The 23,086-nt window shown below is 38.4% G+C and overlaps 1 protein-coding gene across 5 annotated transcripts in view; it reads right to left on the bottom strand.

Moving 5' to 3' along the window:
* The window catches only part of Cntn4 (contactin 4), a 793,681-nt gene that overhangs the window by 247,388 nt on the left and 523,207 nt on the right, over nucleotides 1-23,086 (bottom strand). For all 5 annotated transcript variants that reach the window (XM_070018985.1, XM_070018989.1, XM_070018986.1 and 2 more), the window contains one exon: nucleotides 20,211-20,386. In XM_070018985.1, the coding sequence (XP_069875086.1) occupies nucleotides 20,211-20,386 (176 nt within the window). The remainder of the gene's footprint in view (nucleotides 1-20,210; nucleotides 20,387-23,086) is intronic.

The following is a 23,086-nucleotide window of genomic DNA, read 5'->3' as shown; positions in this document are numbered from 1 at the left end:
AAAACATGAAGCACGAAGGAGGGATTGGTCAGTTCTACCGGAAGAGCAGGACTTCAATCACAATTATCTGTGAATTGCCTGAATGCCTGCCTCGTGTGTAATGGGTGGGCTTGGGGCTGGCACAGTGAATTGGGAAGAGACGACCCTCCTCACTTTCATGGAAGTGAGGTTAAAGTGAAGAAAATCATGTACTAAATTAAAAAAAAAGAGATCATCACAAAGTAGAGCAATAATCACTCTGCTGGAAAATTCCCAAGATGTTACAGAGATTAAACGGTGGGAAAAGACTTCCTGGAAGGTGCTCAGCAATCATGTGCTTACCTAGAAACTACCTGCAGAAGAATTTTCACTGGGGAAGAGTTAGGATAAGGGAGGGTAAAATGGGAAGAAATGGGGCTTGCAAATGGACAATGGTGAAGCTTGTATAAGAATGAACATGCTGGCAATACCAGCACAGAGCAGTATTTGCATTCTGAAACAAGTCAGTGCGATGCCCTGAAGGAATCCATGTGAAGGTTTAATTGTTACAGTCACTGTACAAAGCATATGGATCATATCATGCAAGATTAATGCTTGGAAGAATCAAAAGCACACTGTCACTTATGCCTGCTGGAGAGCCATTACTGTCCCACAGAGCATCTGATGGAGAAAGAGTACCAGCAGGCTGGGGAGCGAACCCTACAAAGATAACCAGTCTTCCGCATGATGGTTGTAGCTGTCCACACTTCCAAATGAGAGGACTACTCAGTGTGATGCAGAATGGAAATGGATGTAAGACTCTTTCAAAAAAATAGGCTATTTCATAGATTTCCCCAAAGGGGATCTGTTCCATACTCTAAATGATGAATGAAAATAGGAAAACAATATTCAATAAGCATCCTGACGCTGTCTCATTGGATACAGTGACATATGGGTTCTGAAACTTCTCTACCAGTTGTCACAATTACATTCACTACTAATGAAAACAAGAGACAGATGCTTGCAAGGAGTGTTCTAGTTTGCTACATACCCCTCCTTTTGCCATTCTCAATAGGTCCTCAGTGCCTTGGAAGGCATCTTCAAACACCAAATAAACAAACTACCGCTACCAGCTGTTTTCTAAAAGAACTAGGGGGACTGGGAAGGTGGCTCAGTGGTAGAGTGCTTGCCTTGCATGCCTGAGGCCCTGGGTTTGATTCCTCAGCACCACATAAGCAGAAAAAGCCAGAAGTGGCGCTGTGGCTCAACTGGTAGAGTGCTGGCCTTGAGCTGAAGAGTTGAGGAACAGTGCCCAGGCCCAGAGTTCAAGCCCCACAATCGACAATACATACATACATACATACATACATACATACATACGTACATAAATAGGGCAGAAAAGGATAATCATTATTTTTTCATCAATTACTGGGAGAGGGTTTGCACAAGATACTCACAAGAGAGAATGATTGATTGCTTTGAGAGCAGAAGATATAAAGAGATACTACAGAGTTGTGTGGAAGAGGGAAGGAAGGATTCCTGGAGAAAGGGTTGGGGGATGATGGAAAAGCAACACACTTAGCAGTTAAAATGGAGCAGGACAGGTAGAGCTTTTTGGAACTAACACTCATCTCCATCAAAGGTCTATTCAGTTGAGGCAAAGACAATTATATTCAGTTACAGAATTTGCTAACCACCTAAGTCCTTAATGCCTACAGAAAACTCAGAAATGACTACTGAGCAAACAGGATAAGCCTCCTACCCATGTATAAGAAAACCACTAGTGTAGTCTTACCATAGTAAGTTATGAGTAGCAACACCACCAGAATTCCCTTCCAGAATCTCCTCATCCAGAATCATGCCTGAATTCTCTCACTCAGGAGTTCCTGGAGGTGTCAGGTTTTCTCTAATAATTCTGCATCTTGTGTGTTGTGGGAAAAGTGCCTAGTAAGAACATTCTTACTATTCTCTTTCCTATCCACTTAAGAAGCACTACGTACAAGACAAAAATTAAAGTTACTTACTGACGAAAGTTAAATATTACTTATTATTAAGTATTACTCCTTCGGGTTGTATTGAAGGGAAATTCTACAAACTTTAAATGTGAATAGTCCTACAGTTGAATTAAGATTACACTTGAAGCTTGACCTTTGGAAAATATGATAATTTCTGTCCACTTGAAAAAAACATCAAAGCAAAATTTCCTTTGATTCTCTACTCCTCCCCTGAGCTATGTGCCCCTCTTTTTCTTCTTTTTCCTTCTTCAGGTACATATTGCTTTTTCTGGGTTCATTCCTTCTTATTTGCTCTTTCATGTACTGCCTCTAATTACCACAGTGGTAATAATGTAACAATCTAATCATGTAACCAGATCCTGTGAGCACTTTCCAGTCTTTAGTTCCCCTCATTTTGCTGTTGCATTGGATATTTTCTTTTTAAAAAAAATTATTGTGAAGATGCTGTAGAGAGGGGTTATAGTTACATGAGTAAGGCAATGACTACATTCCTTGTTGGGCATTGGTACCCACTCCTTCGTTGTTTTCCCACTATCCCTTCCCTTCCCTACTCGTCCCCTGCCCCAAATGGTAAAGTTCATTTCCAACATAGTGTCTTATGAGTATTGTTGCTATAATGGGTCATCCTGTGTCCTTCTTTCAGCATTTTGTTATTCCCTTCCTCCCTCCCCAAATCAGATAAATGTATATGCAAGATGGAAGGTACCTGAATCAAAGACAGTGACTGCCAGGGATAAAGCAATGGAAAAAGAAAAATGAAATGCATTGGACATTTTCAGTCATTCCTTGTAAATGTCTGCTCTTGGCCAATTCTGGTTTTCCTATCTTTTCTTCCTGTTCCCTTCTAGTCTGCTTGAGTATTCTTTTAACTGCCCTACCGTGTCACCACAAGTGCCTTTTGCCCACTGTTGGGGTAATCAGACACATGGTCCTAATATTGATTCTAACCTTTATGCTTCTGTGGTTCTTTTTTTAAATTAAATTAATTTTTTAATTTTTTTATGTTTTTTGCCTCTGTGGTTCTTATTGTGAGCCTTTTATTGTGTTAAGGTATTACCTTCTAGAATCTAATGTCTGATCAGTGTAAACCTACCCACAGGAATAGCCAATAAATAAGCTAACTTTGCATTCTAGTTTCCCTGAGACAATTAAGATTTACATTTATGACTCTCTCAAAATGATTCATCATGGCATCTTCCAAACTCCTATGCACCCAGGTTTGGAAGACAAATCATAAACTTTAATATGTCTTTATATAAATTTGTCATCTTTTGTTTTCCACACGTAATCTCCCCCTACCCCAAACTTATTCTTGCTACACATCCTCAAAGATATTAGCCAGGTTGTACTGTACTTTAGGTATAGAATCCAATCCTAACCCACCTACCCATCAAGCCCTGATTATTTTACCATGTGAATAGTGTCCAGACATGTCTCTTCTCATTTCTGTGCCTTCATCTTTGTATAGATAGACAACTTTTCCTGTCTCAAATGATGGAAAGTCTGATCATGATAATCCTGTGCCTTTAAATGCACACTCCAGAATAAAACCACAGTCATTGATTTCTAAAGTGCAGACCCATTTATATCTCCCCTTTGCCTAAAACCCTGAGAAATCACCAGCCACTAAAAGATTAACTAAATCTCATTGGCATGTCAAACAAGGGCCTCCATGACCTGGCCTTTGCCCTTCTATGCCATCTCTTAGCTTCTAACACCCCCTTCATATTTGACAACCTTGATCTATGGAGTGTTCCCATGTCTCCTGCTTATCCATGAAAATGCAGGCTCTGCTGTCTTGCTGCACAGAATCCTTTGCCAGTTCTCTTGGCCTCTCTAACTCTCAACCATCTGTCAAGACTTGGCTCTGTCATCCTCTCTCCTGGGGAGCATACTGTGTACCCCAGGATGGGTTATGTGTTGCTTTCATAACATGCTGCGTACACTGCTGTCTTTTCATTTATCATATAATTTCCAGGAATTAATACTTTACATGCCTTTCTCTTCTGTTAGGATACAAGGTTTGTTTTATTGATTTTTTAAAATCACTTTCAGATACTTCTTTATAGATTTTTTCCTTCCCTTTCTCTCATCTTTTCTCCCTTCTATCATTTCTTTATTTTTTCTTTTCAGACTTGGTGATAGAACTCAAGGCCTCATGGATGCTAGGTAAATGTTCTACCACATCCAGCCTTTATTGTCTTGTTATCGATAAAGTATGTCTTGCTTTCATTGTTGGAAGAAAATGATATGGTCACATTTTGCTGGTCCTTGTGTCAGCCGTTGATAATGATATCATTCCTAGTATGCAGAAAATGAAATTTAGATCAGAGAGACAATCATTTGCTGCTGTCCACACAGTGGGCTGGCCTGTGTGAGAACAAACAGGTGCTATTTAAATAGCAATTCCGTCCACTAGGCCATTGTTATGGTCAGTTTTCCATACTCTCTTAGAGGTAAGAAACCTACCCAAATCTATTTTACTTCATAGTTTCAACTTTCACACACCATGGCTCTAAGTTCAAGCTAACTTCTTCCCCTGATGGTTCACTAAAGAAACAATCAGTAGCATATTTCAATCCTGGGAGGAAAACAGGATGCCCATCTCCAATGGAGTCATATACACTCACTACTTAAAGGAATTTTGAAGACTATGTTTAACTCTATGCATCCTTCTGCATTTAATGACTTTGTGACCTCTGTTTCCACAGAGACCACTCGACTTCTAGACACTCTTGAAGAAGCCCTGTACAGTAATGTACAGGGATACATTGTGGTCTGGAGGAGCTACCTGCCATGTCTATTTGTAGAGTCACTGAATTGAGTGTGGTGGACTCTTGTCTCTGATGATGATATTCAAGGGCCTAAGCTGTAGGCAAGAAGTACTTTTACCTGCCACTATTCTGTCAGCTGTTTTTTCTTAAACAAAGAAACACTAATTTATAGATGTTAGGGTAGAATATAGTAGAATTTTAGATGTTAGGGCAGAATGTAGTAGAATTTTAAGGCAAGTGTCTAGGTAGTTCTAAGTAGTGACACTGATATCTATTACTGTTATGATAACCATTTAACATCATGAATTTATGAAGGATAAAATTTCTTAAACTTAAAATATAAAAGAAAGAACATAGAAGAAAAATTATCCTTTCAACGGATAGAACTCTGCCTTGCTATAAAATGTAGCACTTTTTTTCCCCTTTCTATAGACTGGCAGATAGTTTATCACAGACAAGATTTGGGAACTAGAATTTGAAGATGATTTCACCTGCATATCTTCACATAATGATGACAGACAGTAAATCTCTCACTACTCAAGGTATTTCCTTTGCCTTTAAATGGAACCTATTTAAAATGGAATGGCAATATGGTGTAGTCAATAGACATTAAGACTTGAAAATAAATAGTTTTATACCCTAGATTGGACCCCTAGCATCATGGGCTTGAGGAAGACACTTTGTGTCTCTGTGTTGTACATTCTGTCTCTGTAAAATGGGAAAGATGATAGCGATGATGTTGATGATGATACATTTTACCTCAGGTGCCTTTGTGAAGAACAAAAGATGTAATCGACCGGAAAGCACTTTCTAAACAGTAGAATACTGCTGACACCTTTCACTTCCAGCTCATTTTTTAAGACAGAATGGTAGTGGGTTAGGGTTTCAGATGGAAAATGAAGCAGTGAACACAAAGGACCAAAGCACCCTTTGTGACAGTTTCCCCAGCTGTCCAATCCTCGCTGCCATTACTAAGAAGTTAGGAAATGTCATCAAGATTGTTGGAAGATGAACTTGGTCGAGCTGCCTGAATATATCACCTAGTAGAGGACGAATACCTCATAGGTATCTATTGTTCTCCAATCCTAATTTCAGCCACAAGATAAGTCACAGATAACAAATTTCATATTGAGCCATTTAGTCAAATTGCCTATCTGCGAACAACATGGATTTCTTTTTTGTTGATTACATATTAATAATGCAAGAGAAGATTTCCTGCTTAACCTTTAAAACAAGCTTAAACTGCACTGTTTTACATAACTGACTAGGTTAAGTAAAGAAGATTCTTATGATGTGACTCCTCATTCGTTCTCGGGACATCAAAGCCACCTGGTCCAATGAAGGAGCTGTTTGTGATGCCCAATTTCTAGCAGGAAATGACAATGACATTCAAAGTAAAAATTAAAGGAGCTCCACAGATGTAATGCATTAGATCATCCCTAAGTGCCACTCTTCCACTATTCATCTTCCTTTCTGTCACTTGAAAACCTCAACTCAATGAACATTGCTATGTAAATATTTTTTGGCAAACAACAAAAGACCTTATGCACCCTCTGCTTTGTGGCATTTTGAATCTTTCTCTATGTGCAGACTTGGAGAAGGTGTAGCCATTTAAGAAGACTGTTACCAAGTGACTGCTGCCTGTGGCTCCAAGCCACCCAGGGCAATGAGGACCAGGGAGTCATGGTTGCTGTCACCTGCGAACTCCCAAAGGAGACTTATGCATGTCACTGTCACATGCAGACCACAGAGACAAACATGAGCCTCAGCATTCCATCTCTGGACCAATGATTACTTCTCTTATCTATTAATGGGAAATGCACAAGGTGAAGGAGGGGTGAATAGGGTCAAAATACTTTATATACATGTGTGGACATGAAACCATGAAGCTTGTTGGGATTGGGGTGGGAAGCAGGACATGGGATGGAGGAGAATGGTGGAGGGGATGAGTCCTGATCACAGGAAATTATATCCATTTGTAGATGTGTCCAAATGAAATCCTCTCCTGTAGCTAGAATGCTAATTAAACATAGAAGCCCTGTATATCACCCCTATGGAAATACAATAATAAAATCCATAAAATTTTTTTAAAGGGAGTAGAGAGAAATAAAAATAGAGTAAAAAAGTGGTAATTTGATCAAAGAATTATCACCATGCATGGGAATGGTATAATCAGACTTCTTTGTACAGTTAATATATGCTGATAAATACACATCTATAATCTTTAACAATTACTAATGAAAGATATACTTGGATGTGTCTATACACCTCTGATCGACCAAACACTAATAACAAAAGAAATCAAGTTAGCCGACTTCCTCTCTCCATTCTCTTACATCAACTTCTCTTCCAAAAGGAAAGCACATTTATCATTGTCTCTGGAGTTTACTTTTCATGTTAGCTCTACAGGGTGAAAACTTTCATGGTTTCCAGCCCCACTAGCTTCCCTTCCTGACCCTGGCTTCTACTTAAAGTGATTTACCCAGCTGCGTACCCAGTCCAAATCCCTGGAACACAGTGAGCCTCTAGTGGAGTCTTAGGTGAGACTGCCAAGCATCAGCTAGAGTGGTAGATAAAATCACAGATTGTAATCAGGGGAGATATAACAGAAATCTTCATTGGGAATGAGATTCCTTCGCCAGGGTGGTGAGGCAGGTGATACTCAAACTTGGAACACAAAAAGCCATAAACCAGTCCTGCCATGCCTCTGTATTAAATTGCCATTTAGAAGTCCTAGTGATAAAGGATTTCTTTTCTCCATACTGAATATTGACAACTCAAGTTATTTTCCAACACATTTGTCTCAGTGGTATCCTACCATTTCCAAAGGTACTAAAATTTTCAAATATACAACAGCAGAGCTAAGTTCTTGAAGGTAGAGTTGGCTAACTAATTATAATGATGTGTTGAGATCTCAGGTGTGTGGCTGGGATACAATTCTTGGTAGAGGATATGCTTTGTATGCACAGGATTCTAGATTAAACCCCAGCATGCCTATGCACATGTACAGATAGGCACACACACACACACACACACACACACACACACACACACACACACACACACACACACACACACACACATACACCCAGAGGCACCAAGGAAGAAAAACATCATTAAAAATTTTCAACAAGTTGTATTTATTGGTACTGAATTTTACAGTAGGGTGGAGTAAAAGGAGTCTTAATGTCTTACAGATAGCAACTATCAATTGGGTTAAAAACCTTTGAAAGCTGGGTGCCAGTTGCTCATACCTGTCATCCTACCTACTCAGGAGGTTGAAATCTGAGGATTGCAGTTCAAAGCCAGCCCAGGCAGGAAAGTCCATGAGACTCTTATCTCCAATTACCCACCAGAAAACTGGAAGTGGCGCTGTGGCCCAAGTGATAGTGTGCTTGAGCTGAAGAGCTCAGGGACAGTGCCCAGGCCCAGAATTCAAGCCCCATGAATGACTAAACAACAACCACACACACACACACACACACACACACACACACACACACACACACACACACAAAACCTCTGAACATGTGACAAACATCACAATCTTTAAAAAAGTCACATATTAAAACATGGGGCCAGTCTGATTCTATAAAAAACTATATAGAGCATCTGATCAAATGAAACCTTGGATTATCACAATGCATAAGAAATCTTCAAATACTTGAAGACCAGAGATATGAGAATGTCAATGTCAACATACATGCTACTAAACAAAAGCCTGCTAATTCAAGTTATTCATTAGCCATATGTAGTTCTCATGACTTTATCATTTGAAAATACTATCATTACGCTCATTCTGTAGACAACAACACTAATGTTGAGATGGGGTGGGGAGTTGGAAAGTTACTTAAGGTCATACAACCTATCTGTAAACCTACATGAATGAAATAGCAGACACAGAGCCAGGGGAGAAGATGAAAACATCTACATAAATTTGGGAGCTCTTAGGCAATACAGAGTAAAGTCAGCCATCCCCATACACCAATTCTCTATCCACAGATTCAACCAGTGAGAGACTGAGAATAATTTATTTTAAATTGCATCAGTACTGATGCATTACTTTTGTTATTATTCTATAAATAACATTTTAATAGGAACTGACACAGCATCAATGCTGCATTCGGGATCATATAGTAATCTAGAGGTGACTTAAGGCATATGGGAGCATGTTCATTGGGGGTGTATGCATTCTCCACCATTTTATGTAAGAAACTTGAACACCCACTTGCATGGGTATTACCAGGGATTCTGGGCCCAATTCTCCATGGATCCTAAGGGACCAGAGGACCATGAGGAGGGATGACTGTAGTATGGTAGAGATAGAAAAATTCCCAACCTAAAATTGACCCTGGGTCAGAGTGTCCTCAGTGTAAGAAAATTCAGTCTAACTACATAAACATACTACATTACCGCTCCTCAGCTCCCAAAAAAGTTAGAAATAAAGATATGCTGGCTAACGTTAAACAGTTCTTTGCATGCTTAATAGTTCTTACAGGAGTTGCATGACTTAGAGATAACTATATCTCCTTGGGGATGTAGATTTTATCTCACTTGTGAAGACACACACAGTGACTGCTGGGAGCAAAGCACAAGCATTGTTGTTTGAGTGTTTGTAGAAAGCATAACTTAAGACTCAAGAAAAAGGAAGTAAGCACAAATGAGTTCTCTGACAAATTGGAGGAGTAGAGAATTAGATCAGTCAAGTTTGCTCTAGTTTGGATCTTGAATGTCATCCAATTGCCTATGTGTTGAAAGGGTTAGTTCCCAACCCACGGCAAATCGCAGGTGGTGGTAGAAACTTTAAGAGGGAGGGACTTGGAAGGTGGCTCAGTGGTAGAGTGATTGCCTTGCATGCATGAGGCCCTGGGTTCGATTCCTCAGCACCACATAAACAGAAAAAGCGGGAAGTGGCACTGCAGCTCAAGTAGTAGGGTGCTAGCCTTGAGCTAAATTGCTGAGGGACAGCGCCCAGGCCCAGAGTTCAGGCCCCAGGACCAGCAAAAAGAAAAAAAAAGAAACTTTGAGAGGGAGAGGGCTAGTAGAAACAAGTTAGATCATTAGAGGCATGTCCTCGGGGGACAAGCCTCCTGCCTCCTGCCTCCTGCTTCCTGATTTTCCTGCTTCCTAGATGCCATGAGATAAACAGTCCTCCTCCACTGTATGTGTCTGCTACCCCAGAATCAAAGAGACTGGGCCAAGCAAGCATGACTGAAGTCTTTGAAAGCATAAGCCAAAATGAATCATTTCTTGTCCAGTTTATTATTGTTTTGGGTATTTTGTTATAGTAATGGAAAGGGGTTCAACACAAAGCACTATTGTGATATTGTTGAAATTAGACAATCCCAAATGTATTCATATTGCATCTTATATTGCATACTTAAAAAAGCAAGGTTAAGCAAGAGTGAGAAGCCCTGAGTTCAAGCCCTGTGCCAGCACAAAGGAATGAATGAATGAAGTATCACTCTTTTGAAAGAATCCCCCAGAATATACAAAAATCAACTCAGAGTGAGTCATGGACATAAGTTTTAGAGCTAAGATTACAAAATCATTTGAAAAAAACTGTAGAGTTTTTGTGATCATGGATTAGATATAGTTTCATATTACACACACACACACACACACACACACATATGACAGAAACTGCATATAAAACATAAGAAAAAGTATGGATTCTCTGGACTTCATAAAAAGCATAAAAAGACATTATCAAGAAAGGAGAACGCAACCCAGAAAATAAGAACAAATATTGCAAATCAATTAATAACAAGTGGCTTTTTTTTAAACCACAAATAAATATTATGACTCAATAATGAAAAGGTTCTATTTATTTATTTATTTATTTATTATTAGGAAAATGAACCCTAAGATATGTATTTAAATGTTTTTTTCTTTCATGCATTTGTTTCTAACGCACTTATAAGATTATTTCTTTGTTGCTTTGTATGTCCTTTCCCCACAGTATAACCCCTGCTTTCATTGTATTTGAAGTCGGTATAATTTGTGGAGGGGAAGAGGAAAAACAAGTCGTTTAAATAAGGATACAGGTGGACCCGTTGCAGCAATGAGAAGTACAAGTTGTCATGTTGAAAATGAACTTTACAACTTTGGTGGGGGGGTGGGGAGGATTGGGTGAGGGGGTGGGGAGGATTGGGTGAGGGAGTGGGGAGGAAGCTGGGAAGGGATGTGAAGGGGAAACAAAGGAGGAGGCTGCAATGCTTGATAAGAAATGTACTCACTATCTTGCCCATGTAATTGTAACTCCTCTGTACAGTATTTTCACAATAAAAAATAAAAAAACACTAAAAACAAACAAACAAAAAATAATGAAAAGGTAATGAAAATACATTTAAATGGGTAAAAGATTCCAAAGGCTTTCAAAAAATTATCAGTGGCCTATAAGCTTGTGAAACATTGCTCAACATCATTAAGCATCAAGCAAGGAAATGCAAATCACAATGACACACTAACTTACAGGTTGGCTAAAATACAAAGGATAGACAATTCCATGTGCTAGTGAGCAGGTAGGGAAATTGAAATCCTCACATACTGCTGGAAGGATCACAAAATGGCGCAGCTAATTTGGAAAACAATTTGGCAACTGCTGAAAACATTAAGCATTTCACTTCTAGGAATACACATAAAGGAAATAACATAGGTTTACATAAAACCTGCAGATAAATGTTCAAAGCTACATTATTTATAAAAGCTTAAATAGAAACAATACAAATGGCCAATAGATGACTGCCTAAGTAAAATGGTATTATATCTGCATGATGATCTATTTCTTTTCTGACTGTAAAAAAATTAAGTATATATGTTACATGGAGTTATATTGTGCTAAATCAAAGAGTAAAGTCACAAAAGCCCATATAATTATGGTTCTATTTATACAAACTGACCAGAATAGGCAAACCATTGAGACAGAAAGTAGCTTTGTGGTTGTTGGAGCTGAAATGAATGGAGACAGAGTGTGGGCAGTGTGTTTGAGGGTTATGAAATGAAAATGTTCTAAAGTTAGTTAGTGATGGTGCCCACACAGGTTAGCATACACACAAAGGTCACTGAATTATTTGCCCTGTGTTAGTTAATTACATGGAATGTGATTTATCTTAATAGAGCTATTATGCTAGTGCATCACACTGAAAGTCAGAGGCAACCCTTCTTCAGTGAATTTCTTCCCGTGTAACAAAAGCAGGATATGCAGAGTCCCTCCTAATTTTTGATATGTAAAACAATTATTTCTTAGTTCTAGACAAAATAAAAAAGATTTAGAGGAAATACAGTGTTTAAGATCCTTAATACCAAGGCATTTTTTCTCAGATCTTCTTTCTTTAGTGCATATATTCATTCAGCTTTATTTACCACACAAATATTTATGAAGCCCTGATTCACAAATTCCCTGACCTTCTGTGAGAACACAGAGTGGTGAGAGAAAAGTGGTTATTGAAAAAACTAAGAAAAGTGGTTATTTAAAAAACTAAGAAAATTTATTTCATAACTTCTTGCCTTATCCAATAGACAACCTACAGGGACAGTTAAAGCAGGCTCTTTCAGATATGATTAATCTTCGTTTTATGAGGTTGAGCTCACAGATTGCTCATTGCCTAAGAGTGCATTCCATTTGGAAAGCAAAAATAGGTACTATGAAAAAACCCAACGAACTAATCAGAAATGCTAATGCTATATGACAATGCAAGTGTTTGGGAGCAAATGAATACTCTGATCGTAATTAGTATGTATCCTAAATACATATTTCAGGAATACATCGCTGACCTGCATTGCCATCCAATAAATGTTTAGTGACTGGTACAGAATTTAATCCATAGTGAAATCTCTGACAAAATCATTTAGCTCTTCGAAAACACACACATCATTTCATGATGCCTTTGAATTTGAGATTTAACCTCTGAACCCTAAAGCATGCTTTGCTCTCTAAAGGGACTGCTTATTGTAACTAGGAAATAAAAATGTAGCTGGCGTGGTACATAAAAATACGAGTCAGCCAGGAGGTAAATGGCTCATTCACATTAGAGCGGACTCAGGGGAGGTGCTGGGAGAGAGGAGGGTGGAAGTTAACCCTTGCTAGCACAGAGGTTTTCTGGGGCCGGAGTGTCATAACACGAGCAATAACAATGTTTGAGAGGCCACTGTGGAACTGTTACTGCTGCAGTAGGTCAGACGTTCTAAACGTGCAAAGAACTAGTTGCTAGGGCTTTAGAGTGCCAGACAAAGGGGTCAAAATCAGGGAAAATGACCTAGAAAAAACAAGTCCAGAGAGAGGGACCCTGGGATGACAGAGTCCTCTGAATCATTTCAGATCATTGCCTGGTGGCAAAAGGGCCAATGCTCTCTATTCTAGACACCTGTAGAGGGCTGTTCTAAGAGGGAGGTGGAAATGTGCTGGGGAAAGGAAAAGGTTCCTTTCTGAATTTCTGCCACCACCATTTTCTTCATTTGATCAAAGTATATCATACCATGTTCAAAATCCTAGCAATGTTCTCCAGGGCCAAATGCACAATGCACAGATGCACCAACTGCATAGATAATTCTACATTTCATAATTCTTTCCCATTTACCGCAAAGTTACAAATACACCCACTTCAGGCTCATTCCTTAAGTTACTTAATTAACTCATTCATTCATTCATTCATATTTCTTCATTAAAGTGGGACTGGAAATCTGAATTCAAGGTGTGGGTAAGGCTGTACTGTACAGAGGGGCTACAGTTACATCAGCCCATTTCTTATTGAGCATTGTTACACCCTCCTTTATTTTTCCCATACCATCCCTTTCCTCCCCACCTCCCCAACTCCTTTCTCCCCTCTCTTACCTCCCCTCCACCACCACCCCACAAAGTTGTAAAGTTTGTTTTCAACATACTGTCTTGTACATCTCATTGTTACGATGGGCCATCCTGTAATATTCATATAGATTGTATTTTTAGAATGTTCCTGAATGACAAAAAAAAATCTCTGGACATCATTGACTGTTTTACATCACACATTACTCTTTTCTATCACATTGATCCAAAATTCAACTGTGAATTAACTGAGAAAAGTGAGTAATTAAAAATGAGTAATTTACATTATAAAAATTTCAACAGACTGTCATTGCCACCATTAATGTTTGTCTCAGAGGCAGAAACTTACCTACTAATACAGAAACTGAGCAAGCTTTGGTTTGAATCCCAACTAGTCAAATGAGATAAATATACTCATTCATTAAAGATCAAAGAGGCGCATTGATAAATGTTTTCAGTTTTGACGTCCACATGTTCCAAAGTTGATTAAGTTTCCATTGATCTACATATTCCCAAATTATTTATCCAAACAACCATCTATCAACATTTTGTTGCTCAGACACAAAAGTTTGACAATCTAAACAGCTTTCCTAATTGAAAATCAGTCAAGCCAGTTGTGGGTTTGGCCGGCTATCAAAAGCTCAGCGACTGTTCTAACTAACTGCCATCCTTACTCTTTGGCTGTGAAGGACAAACAAGCTTGTTATTCAATACAATAAAAACAATGAACATTGGAAAATGGTTGCAAATAGAAGCAATGATCAGAGATCAAAAGCCAGGTTGCCAAAATCCCCAGCAGAAATAGAGTATACTATTCTGCTTGATACTTTTTTTCGATTTTGATTGTCATAACCCCCACTACCACCATTACTTTAGGGCAACATGCCCTCGATAAGGAGAACTCAGAGGATGGTAGACATGCAGCCCTACCAAAGAACTTTTATCACTGAAGTTCTTCAATCTGATGCCTGTGATCCTCCTGCTATTTTCAATATTAAAATTAGTTGGCTGAGCTGGGGACTGCTGGTTGATCCCTGTAATTTCCTAGCTGCTCAGGAGGCTGAGAATTGAAGATTTCAGTTCAAAACTGGACTGGGAAGAGAAGTCTGAGAGTATTTTCTTTTTAATCTACAATTAACCTGTAAAATGCTCTTAGCTGGAGGCATGGCTCAAGGAGACGAGGACCAACCTTGAGTGAAGAAGCAGAGGGAAAGCACGAGGCCCTGAGTTCTACTCCTGGTGCCAGCACAAAAACAAACAAAAACAAAACCACAACCCAAACCCCGACAAAAAATAGTTGGCTGACATTTACCTGCTAGAGTTCACTGTAATTAACCTTGGGATGGATAGAGTTATTAAACTACTTACTTTTTATGTGGTAGTGGGAATGAAAGGCAAGGTCTTACCCCTGCTAAGCACATGTGGTACCAGGCCCAAATCACTCCTACAAACACATTCCCCAGGTCATAGGACAGTCCAACCAGAGAAATGGAGTAGCTTTCACACCTGACTCCTTTCATTAACAGCCCTATTTTTCTCCTCATTAAATGTTTTTTAGACTTTGCATCTTTTATCTTTTGTTCCTCCATATGAACTTGAGATGGAGATAAACAGGGAGCATATGGAATGCTTTATAGTGTGCACTTTCCTTTCCTACCTTAAGTCAGGTACCCAAAGAGATAAACTTAGGTAGCCACGGCTTTCTCCAAAGTAACACCCCCGCCACACCCTTGGCAAAACAGTGCCAATCTCCCTGTAGACACAGAAGACAATTTTGTTAAATGAGTTAGTTACTTTTACCACGGGAAATTGGGAGGTACTTAGTTCCTCACCATCTGAGATGAGGAATCACTTCCATTTTTTGTTTCACAGATCTGAATGCTTGTATAACAGCTGAACTTCCAGGCAGAGAGCCCCCAAACAATGTTTAAGAAGCAATCAGCTTGACAAGCTAACATTTGAAATCATTAGATTATTCTCCTGGAAACTCTTTGTAACAATCTATAGTAAAGGAGCATCTTGGTTCACATGTGGGGGAGGAAGGAGATGAGAATAAGCAACTTAGAATAATAGATCATTTACTACTTAGGGAAAAAACAGCTTAGTAACCCATGGTTATTTACCATAAGATATCAATATTCAGAATGTTTTACAGCCTGCTTGGGATAACTTGAAAATCTGCATCTTAACTTTCAGAACAGAAGTATTGTTATTAATTATTCTCATTATGAATCCTGAAACCAATTATATTAAAATTAGAGTCACAATGTATGCATAATTACGTGCATATACAATGTTATATTTTTATGTGTTAGCAATAAATCAACAGTTTAATGATATCAGGAACCCTTATACCTAAAAAATTGGAAACAAAAATATGATTGATGTATCATACTGAAGGTTGTAAATGTGATGAACAAATCCAATTTGGGGTCTACCAAGGAACTGTGTTAGCAACTATGGTAATATGTACTTTGCCCATCAGTTCTATTAGGAAAGGCTGTTTTAGGTGGCTCAGGTTGAACTGCACAGGTAAACTGCCAGGTAATTGCAGGAGTCAATATAGAGCAAGTAAACATCTAGTAATACCTTACATTCATTAAGCTTACTGTGTACTAAGCAATGATAAAGACATGTTACGAATATCAGAATACTTAATCCTCACAGCAAAGGAGATATCGTGGTTAACCATTGTTCTATGAATAAAGAAACAGAAAAGTCTACTCCAGGCCTTTTATTTATTTATTTTTTTTGGTCGGTCATGGGGCTTGAACTCTGGGCCTGGGCGCTGTCCCTCAGCTCTTCAGCAGCTCAAGGCGAGCGCTCTATCACTTGAGCTACAGTGCCACTTCCAGTTTTCTAGTGGTTTATTGGAGATAGGAGTCTCACGGTCTTTTCTGCCGGGGCTGGCTTTGAACCGAGATTCTCAGCTCTCAGCTTCCTGAGTAGCTAGGATTACAGGCATGAGCCACAGGCGCCTGGTGCCTCTTATGTTCTTATTAACTTGCATAAGCAAAAATAGCAGTGATTATTCTTATTTCAAAGTGAGAGGGAAGGGAGGAAACGAAGGGAAACGAAAGGAAAATGCAGAAGTTATTGCACACCTTTCTTATGCTAGGAACCATTCTTGGACTTTGCCTATGCTGTATGATGTAGAGAGGGAAAGGTGGTCTTCTCCTATATGGCTATAAGAAGTCTGGACTCCATAACCATGTGGCACACAGCCAGTGACACAGAATGATTATCAATACTCCAGCCCACCTAATCTTCATCACTAGCTCAGCATCTCAGCCCCTCACTCCCAACTTAAAAAAAAACCTAATGATTCATATTTTTTGTGAATTAGAGGTGTCCAGTTAATCAATTAATATGGCGCTGGGAATGGAACCCGGGAACTTTCTCATGCTACACCATCACTTCATCATTGAGTGATATAGGCCTAGATGGGCATTTCATGTTTTAATTCTCCCTGTCCGTAAGTCAAAGGAGAATTGCTCTGTGAGTGGCATTGCAATGAGTGTCATGCAGATTGCATCTGGGATGGTTGGGTGGAGAAATGCCCAGCTTGGGTGACCGGGCTGTGGTGCCCTACTATGTATAGAGAGAACATCGTTGTCCTGATGGATGAAACTAATGAATCAAATCGCCTCTGCTCTCAGTCCTATCTTCTGGTTCAGTTTGTCCATGGAACAATCAAAAGCAGATTCAATTGGAGTTTCTTATGGTGTGGGAAACAAGCTCTCTTGAGCTATGACCCCCAACAAGTTTCCTTCCTGTATGTCAGAGAGGATCAAGTAGGTGAGGGTTGGAAAAGCAACTTGCAGTATGAAAAGAAAGTCATTCTTGATTGACTCTAGACACTATCTCAATCTCAGGCTGATAGAAATCAGTTGTGATTGAACATTTGATACATTCCATTAACAATTGTCTTTTTTTTTTTTTTTTTGTCAGTTGTGGGGATGGAACTCAGGGCCTTGGCACTGTCCCCACGCACTTTTGCTCAAGGCTAGCACTCTACCACTTTGAGCCACAGTTCCACTTCCAGTTTTCTGGTGGTTAATTGGAGATAAGAACCTCACAGACTTTCCTGCCCAGCCTGGAACCATGATTTTCAGATCCCAGGCTCCTGAATAGTTAGTATTACAGTTGTGAGCCACTAGCACCTGGTCTAACAGCTGCCTTTTTAATATAGTTAGGTAAGGCTTTTCACCTCAACACATATCTCCAGTGTATATCTGGAATCAAGATGGCAACTTTCCTCTGTTACAACTTTAAAGTGGAAAGGCTTGTACCCACATCCACACTAATCCAAAATACTGTTAGAAAAATACTTGAATGTAGTTGTTATGTGTGACGATTTAACATCCAGCTCCTCTTCCTTGATTTGCTCAACAACAATTGACTAATTTGAATTCACTAAATGCCAGGTACTAGGAAAATTAGTCACTCACATCTTGTAGTCCTAGGGGGAAATGAAGGACTAATTTACAATGGGTAATAAAGGAATTTTTTTTCCTATACATAAATTGCTACCACGTACCCAGGTTAATAGATAAATTAAAACAATTGGGTGTATTGTTTTGTGGAGTAAGTACTTACAGGAGAAAGGAATTATGGGACAAGATGATTTTCCTATATTAAAAAATATTCTAACCAGAATCATACAGTGAGAACTGGAAGTGAAGGGGACAGAAACATACATATTATTTAGCTCAAATTTAAGGAAGGCTTGGATTATTCTCTACTGGGATGCTTTGTGGTGGTCACACCAGCTATCAGCACAATTTTAAACTGAATAGTGATCAGCAAATGGTTTGGGTGGGGCGTGTGTACAGGAATTACTGTGGTAGTGGGATAAGAATGGTGAATTCCAAATACTGGTCTCATGCCAAACTAAACCAAATATACAGGGGAAAGTTTCCTTAAGGCAAACAATGCTATTTAAATAATTATTTCTGCGTGGAAAATTCTGTCTTTCTGATAATTGAGGAGTAAAAAAAAATGTCGAGATATTTTAAATAAGATAGTCTTGAAAACTCATAATCTGCTTGGTAAATGCAGGACATATAAACATAAAATGATAGTATCCATCTCTATTTTTTGTTGTCACGACTCTAAAATATTTTTTGTACTGTGAAATCCAAAATTCAAGTAATTGAAGGATTTATTGAGTAGTGGCTTCCTCCCCCTTATTTTGAGCATTCATGGTTCTATGACTTTTTAATAAAATATTTTAGAATGATTAATTTATCATTACTAAAATGTCAGCAGAGCTGGGTGCCCGTAGCTCATGCCTATAATCACAGCTACTCAGGAGGCTGTGAGCAGAGCATCACAGTTCTAAGCCAGCCTGCGGCAGGAAAGCTTGTGAAACTCTGATCTTCAATAAACTACCCAAAAAAGGTGAAGGAGAACAATGGATCATGTAGTAGAGCAATAGCCTGAGCAAAAAAGCTCAGGAACAGTGCCCAGTCCTTGAGTTCAAGACCCAGAACTGGAACAAAAATAACAACAACAAAAACGACATAGATTTTGCTTATATCAAGTAAAAAATAAACTTTTTAGTTCTATTACATGTAGCCAGGTGTATTTTACTTGTATTTTTTTTTTATGTACCTAAGAATGTTTAGAAGACAATCTCAGAAGACATTGACAAACAAAATTATAATGGAATCTAATATATAAGAAATTGATTTCTCAATTAATAAAAATACAACCAAACACCAGTGATAGATTAAATACTAGATATTAGGTATGTTTGCTATTGAATTCACAGAGAGGATTTTGTTAATGAGACTATTCTACAATATCATTACCAATAGACTCAGCAGTATGGAATGTTTGACAACAATGCTTTGCTATGTGAATTGGGATTTTATGCAGGGATTTTACATGTATTCTCCCGCATAGATATGTAAATCCTTAAAGATTTGGCTGAATACTAGTCTTCAAGGGAGAGAAAATTCAAATGAATACTTTCTCTTCTTGCTTTGGGATTTTATTTCAGCTAATATTTAAAGTCTACTGTCCTGAACACATTCATGAACTTTTATTACATAGTGCTCTTAAGAGATGGTGATTTGTTTTTATTTTCAGTGTCTTAAATTAGAAATATGAAAGGGAATATTTTGTCCCTAGAGTTTGTTATGGTTGGTGCTTTCAATTTTTTTCTACTCTGTGAACTAAACAAAGGGAAAATTATAGGATTAATCTATTGTTGAGTGTTTTTCCCAACTCTAAAATTTATGGTTAAAGTGCTTTTAGCAATTACAAGGTTACTGGCAGTTGAATTGCTTCTTTTCAAAACTAGACATTCTATTGAAAATTTGTGCATGTGGCTTTGTGGCATGCATATGCTTATACATGTGTAATTTTAAATGCATGTGTGAGTTTATGTGTACATAAAATATCATATAAGCGAAGTATAATATATGCAAACTATCTAAATACTTAGGAAGACAGAAGCATACACCTTCCCATTCATAGGTACAACTTTTCCTATGAAAGAGATCCATCTAAAATATGAAAAAAATGGTAAAGAAGATCAAATAACCAATTAAAATCTGTTTGGTTTTCAAACAAAACTGTTTCAAAGCGTTATGGGTCCAATGGTACAAAAAGTCCAAGTTACATTTGCAGTAGGATATAATTGCTACTTACAAGCAAACTGCAGCTTTGCTTCTCTGCTAACAATGGTCCCAAACGAGTTTGTTGCTATGCACTGGTACGTTCCGGCATCTTGGGTTTTATTGGGGTTATTGATCAACAAGCTGCCTTCCACAACACTGTAGCGGAAATCCATACCAATGTCAACGTCTGTTCCATTTACCTTCCACCTATAGTACGAAAATGCCAGCAGATCAAGCCTTGAAGTATCAATCAATAGTTCTCAATTGTCTAAAATGTACAAAAACTACTCATAGAATGAAACATTTGTGATCTTTTTAAAAACTGTTTTAAAAAATCAGAAATGTAGCCATGGCTACATTTATACATAAAGTATAAAACACTTTAAAGAGGCCAGGCAGAGAGCATGTCCTATAAAATAAATGGTGATAGTAAAAAGTTAAAGTCTGTTTTGTGATTCCTGAGGATGCAAGCTATGCACTTAACTTTTTGCAGGGGTCCACGTTTCCTAGAGCACCTCTTGCAACTTCCTTCAAATAGAACTCTCCAGTAAAAGTCCCTTTTTCTCATTTTCAGTCATTCTCTAAATTGGTCTAGACAAATGACAGAATGCATCGCTTTCAGGTAGATTGCTGAATATTTGGTGCAATTGCAACAGAGTTGCTTTGATTTGGTCCTTTATATGACGAAAGTGGGGAACTCTATTGATCTAGAGTTTTGCTTGAGAGACCAGATTGCCATAACTGTGAATCACGTTGAGGATCTCCACAGTCACTGGCTATCAACACATCAGTCAAGTGCCCAGAAAACTGCCTGTCAGGCTATTAGATATCTGAGAGAAAAAAATGTTTTGCTTTTTCTTTCTGTTTATCTACTGGGATCACCTGTGAAATCTGAGTACAGCAGCCCAATACATTTTAATGTGACTCACATAATTTCAAAAGCAAAGCTTTGGTAAGAAGATTCACAATTTTTTTTTCTCTAGCCAATAACATTCCATTGAATGAGAAATTACTTTAACCAAATCATCTCTAGGAAGTTGAGCCATTAGTGGAGAATTAGTACTTATGAAACCTTGTTCCAATCATCTTCTCCCATAATTCCTTTCTCCTTCAAGTACTTTCCACAAAACAAAATCTACTACCTCACAAACAAATACAATTGAGTGACTATTATATATTTTCCCCCATCCTCATAAACCCTAAACTAACATTGTGCTAGATAGACTTTGTGAATTATTAAGAAGCTCACAGTAGCAATCATGTTGGGAGATTTAAAATAATACAGTAGCACAGAGAAAAGTGATTCAAATAAACACAAGGGATAATGAAAGATGGTGGTTCACACCTATAATCTATGAAAAATGTTAGCTTTATTTCCTTAACATATTGAACATTACCATTTCTTCAGGCAAGTGTGTGTGTGTGTGTGTGTGTGTGTGCACATGTGTGTGTGTATATGTGTGTGTGTATGTATGTGTGTATGAGGGGGGGGGATTTGTGTTTTAACAGACTTGTGCATTCTTTAATTCCAGGGCACTCTAGTTACATTTCCATATTAGGCTCAAGATTTTGGCTAACTGGTATCAGCAAAAGCAGATATGCGTCTTCTCACAAATCAATCTTAAGGGGCACTTCCTCCAATCAAGTCTTTTCCTATATTACTAATCAAAATTAATCAATGTGGCTGTCCCACAGAAAACTGCCTATTCTTTTATGTAGGATTCCTGTCTTCACTTTATAGATACATTTCCCAAATCACTCTGTGTGTGTGTGTGTGTGTGTGTGTGTGTGTGTGTGTGTGTGTGTGTATGTGTGTGTGTGTTGGTACTAGGACTTGAATTCAGTGCCAGGGCACTCTTTAACATTTTCATTCAAGGCTTGCACTATACCATCTGAGGTATACCTCCACTTCCAGATTTTTGCTGGTTAATTGGAGATAAAGAGTCTCATGTATACTTCTGCCTGACTTTGAACTGCAATCCTCAACTCTCAACGTCCTGAGTAGCTAGGATTATAGGAGTGAGCCACAGGCCCCTAGTACCGAAGTCACTTTTGCATTTATACTTTAGCCACTGAAGACTTGACCTTCACTGTGTTTAATAACACCTGTGGGATTTAATTGACTTAACATTTTACTTTTTTGTTAGATATTTGAGTTTTGAGCATACGCAGTATATGAGGCATTTTAGTACACCACAGCATAGCAGTAAATGCGAATTCACCTCTGGGTCTTTGAAATACAGAAATCCAGAAACAGAAGGGGGAGGAAAAATCAGAGACACAAAAATAGGACATAGCTCTTTATGTGTTTGTTTATAAGAAGTTGGGCATTAGAAACTGACAATGTTTTTAGGAATGGCAGTAATTCTCTTGGTGCTCTGACACAGACAAGAAGTAATAAGCAATAAAGAGAACAGTCGGGTTATATTCCAATAGGTATATGTGTGCATGATTCTCTAGAACAGACTGCCAGCCCTAGACATTTGCTTTTAGTCACTCGATCACGTCCTGGCGATAACTCTCACTTCAAATGATAGTAGAACGATTTAATATGACAAATCTAAGAACTCAAAGAGGAAATTGCAATATAATGTGAGCTGCAAGCAGAGTGTGGATTTTGAGAATGGAACCAAGTGAGCCTTTTGAGAAGAGCATTTGTGGGAATAATAACATCTCTGTAGGTTTGCCTGTACTAGTCATCTCAACTAAAATGCTGTGCACAAAGTCAGTTCATCTACTTTAGTGCCTGCTTTTACATACAAACAGCAAAAGAGAAGGGATTATTTAGAAAATAAAGGGCTTTCGGAGAAATGCTTTTGGGTCTCTATTACAAAGCATTATACCAGGTTTTATGGCCAGGCAGTCAATGTTCATTCCAATTGAATGTGGGTTGGCCTGAATTTCTTA

The sequence above is a fragment of the Dipodomys merriami genome, unplaced genomic scaffold (genome assembly GCF_024711535.1).
Source record: "Dipodomys merriami isolate MVZ:Mamm:240054 unplaced genomic scaffold, mDipMer1.0.p SCAF_13, whole genome shotgun sequence".
Classification (NCBI taxonomy): domain Eukaryota; kingdom Metazoa; phylum Chordata; class Mammalia; order Rodentia; family Heteromyidae; genus Dipodomys; species Dipodomys merriami.
Note: the sequence above shows the minus strand (reverse complement) of the source record. Positions and strands in the feature narration are given on the sequence as shown.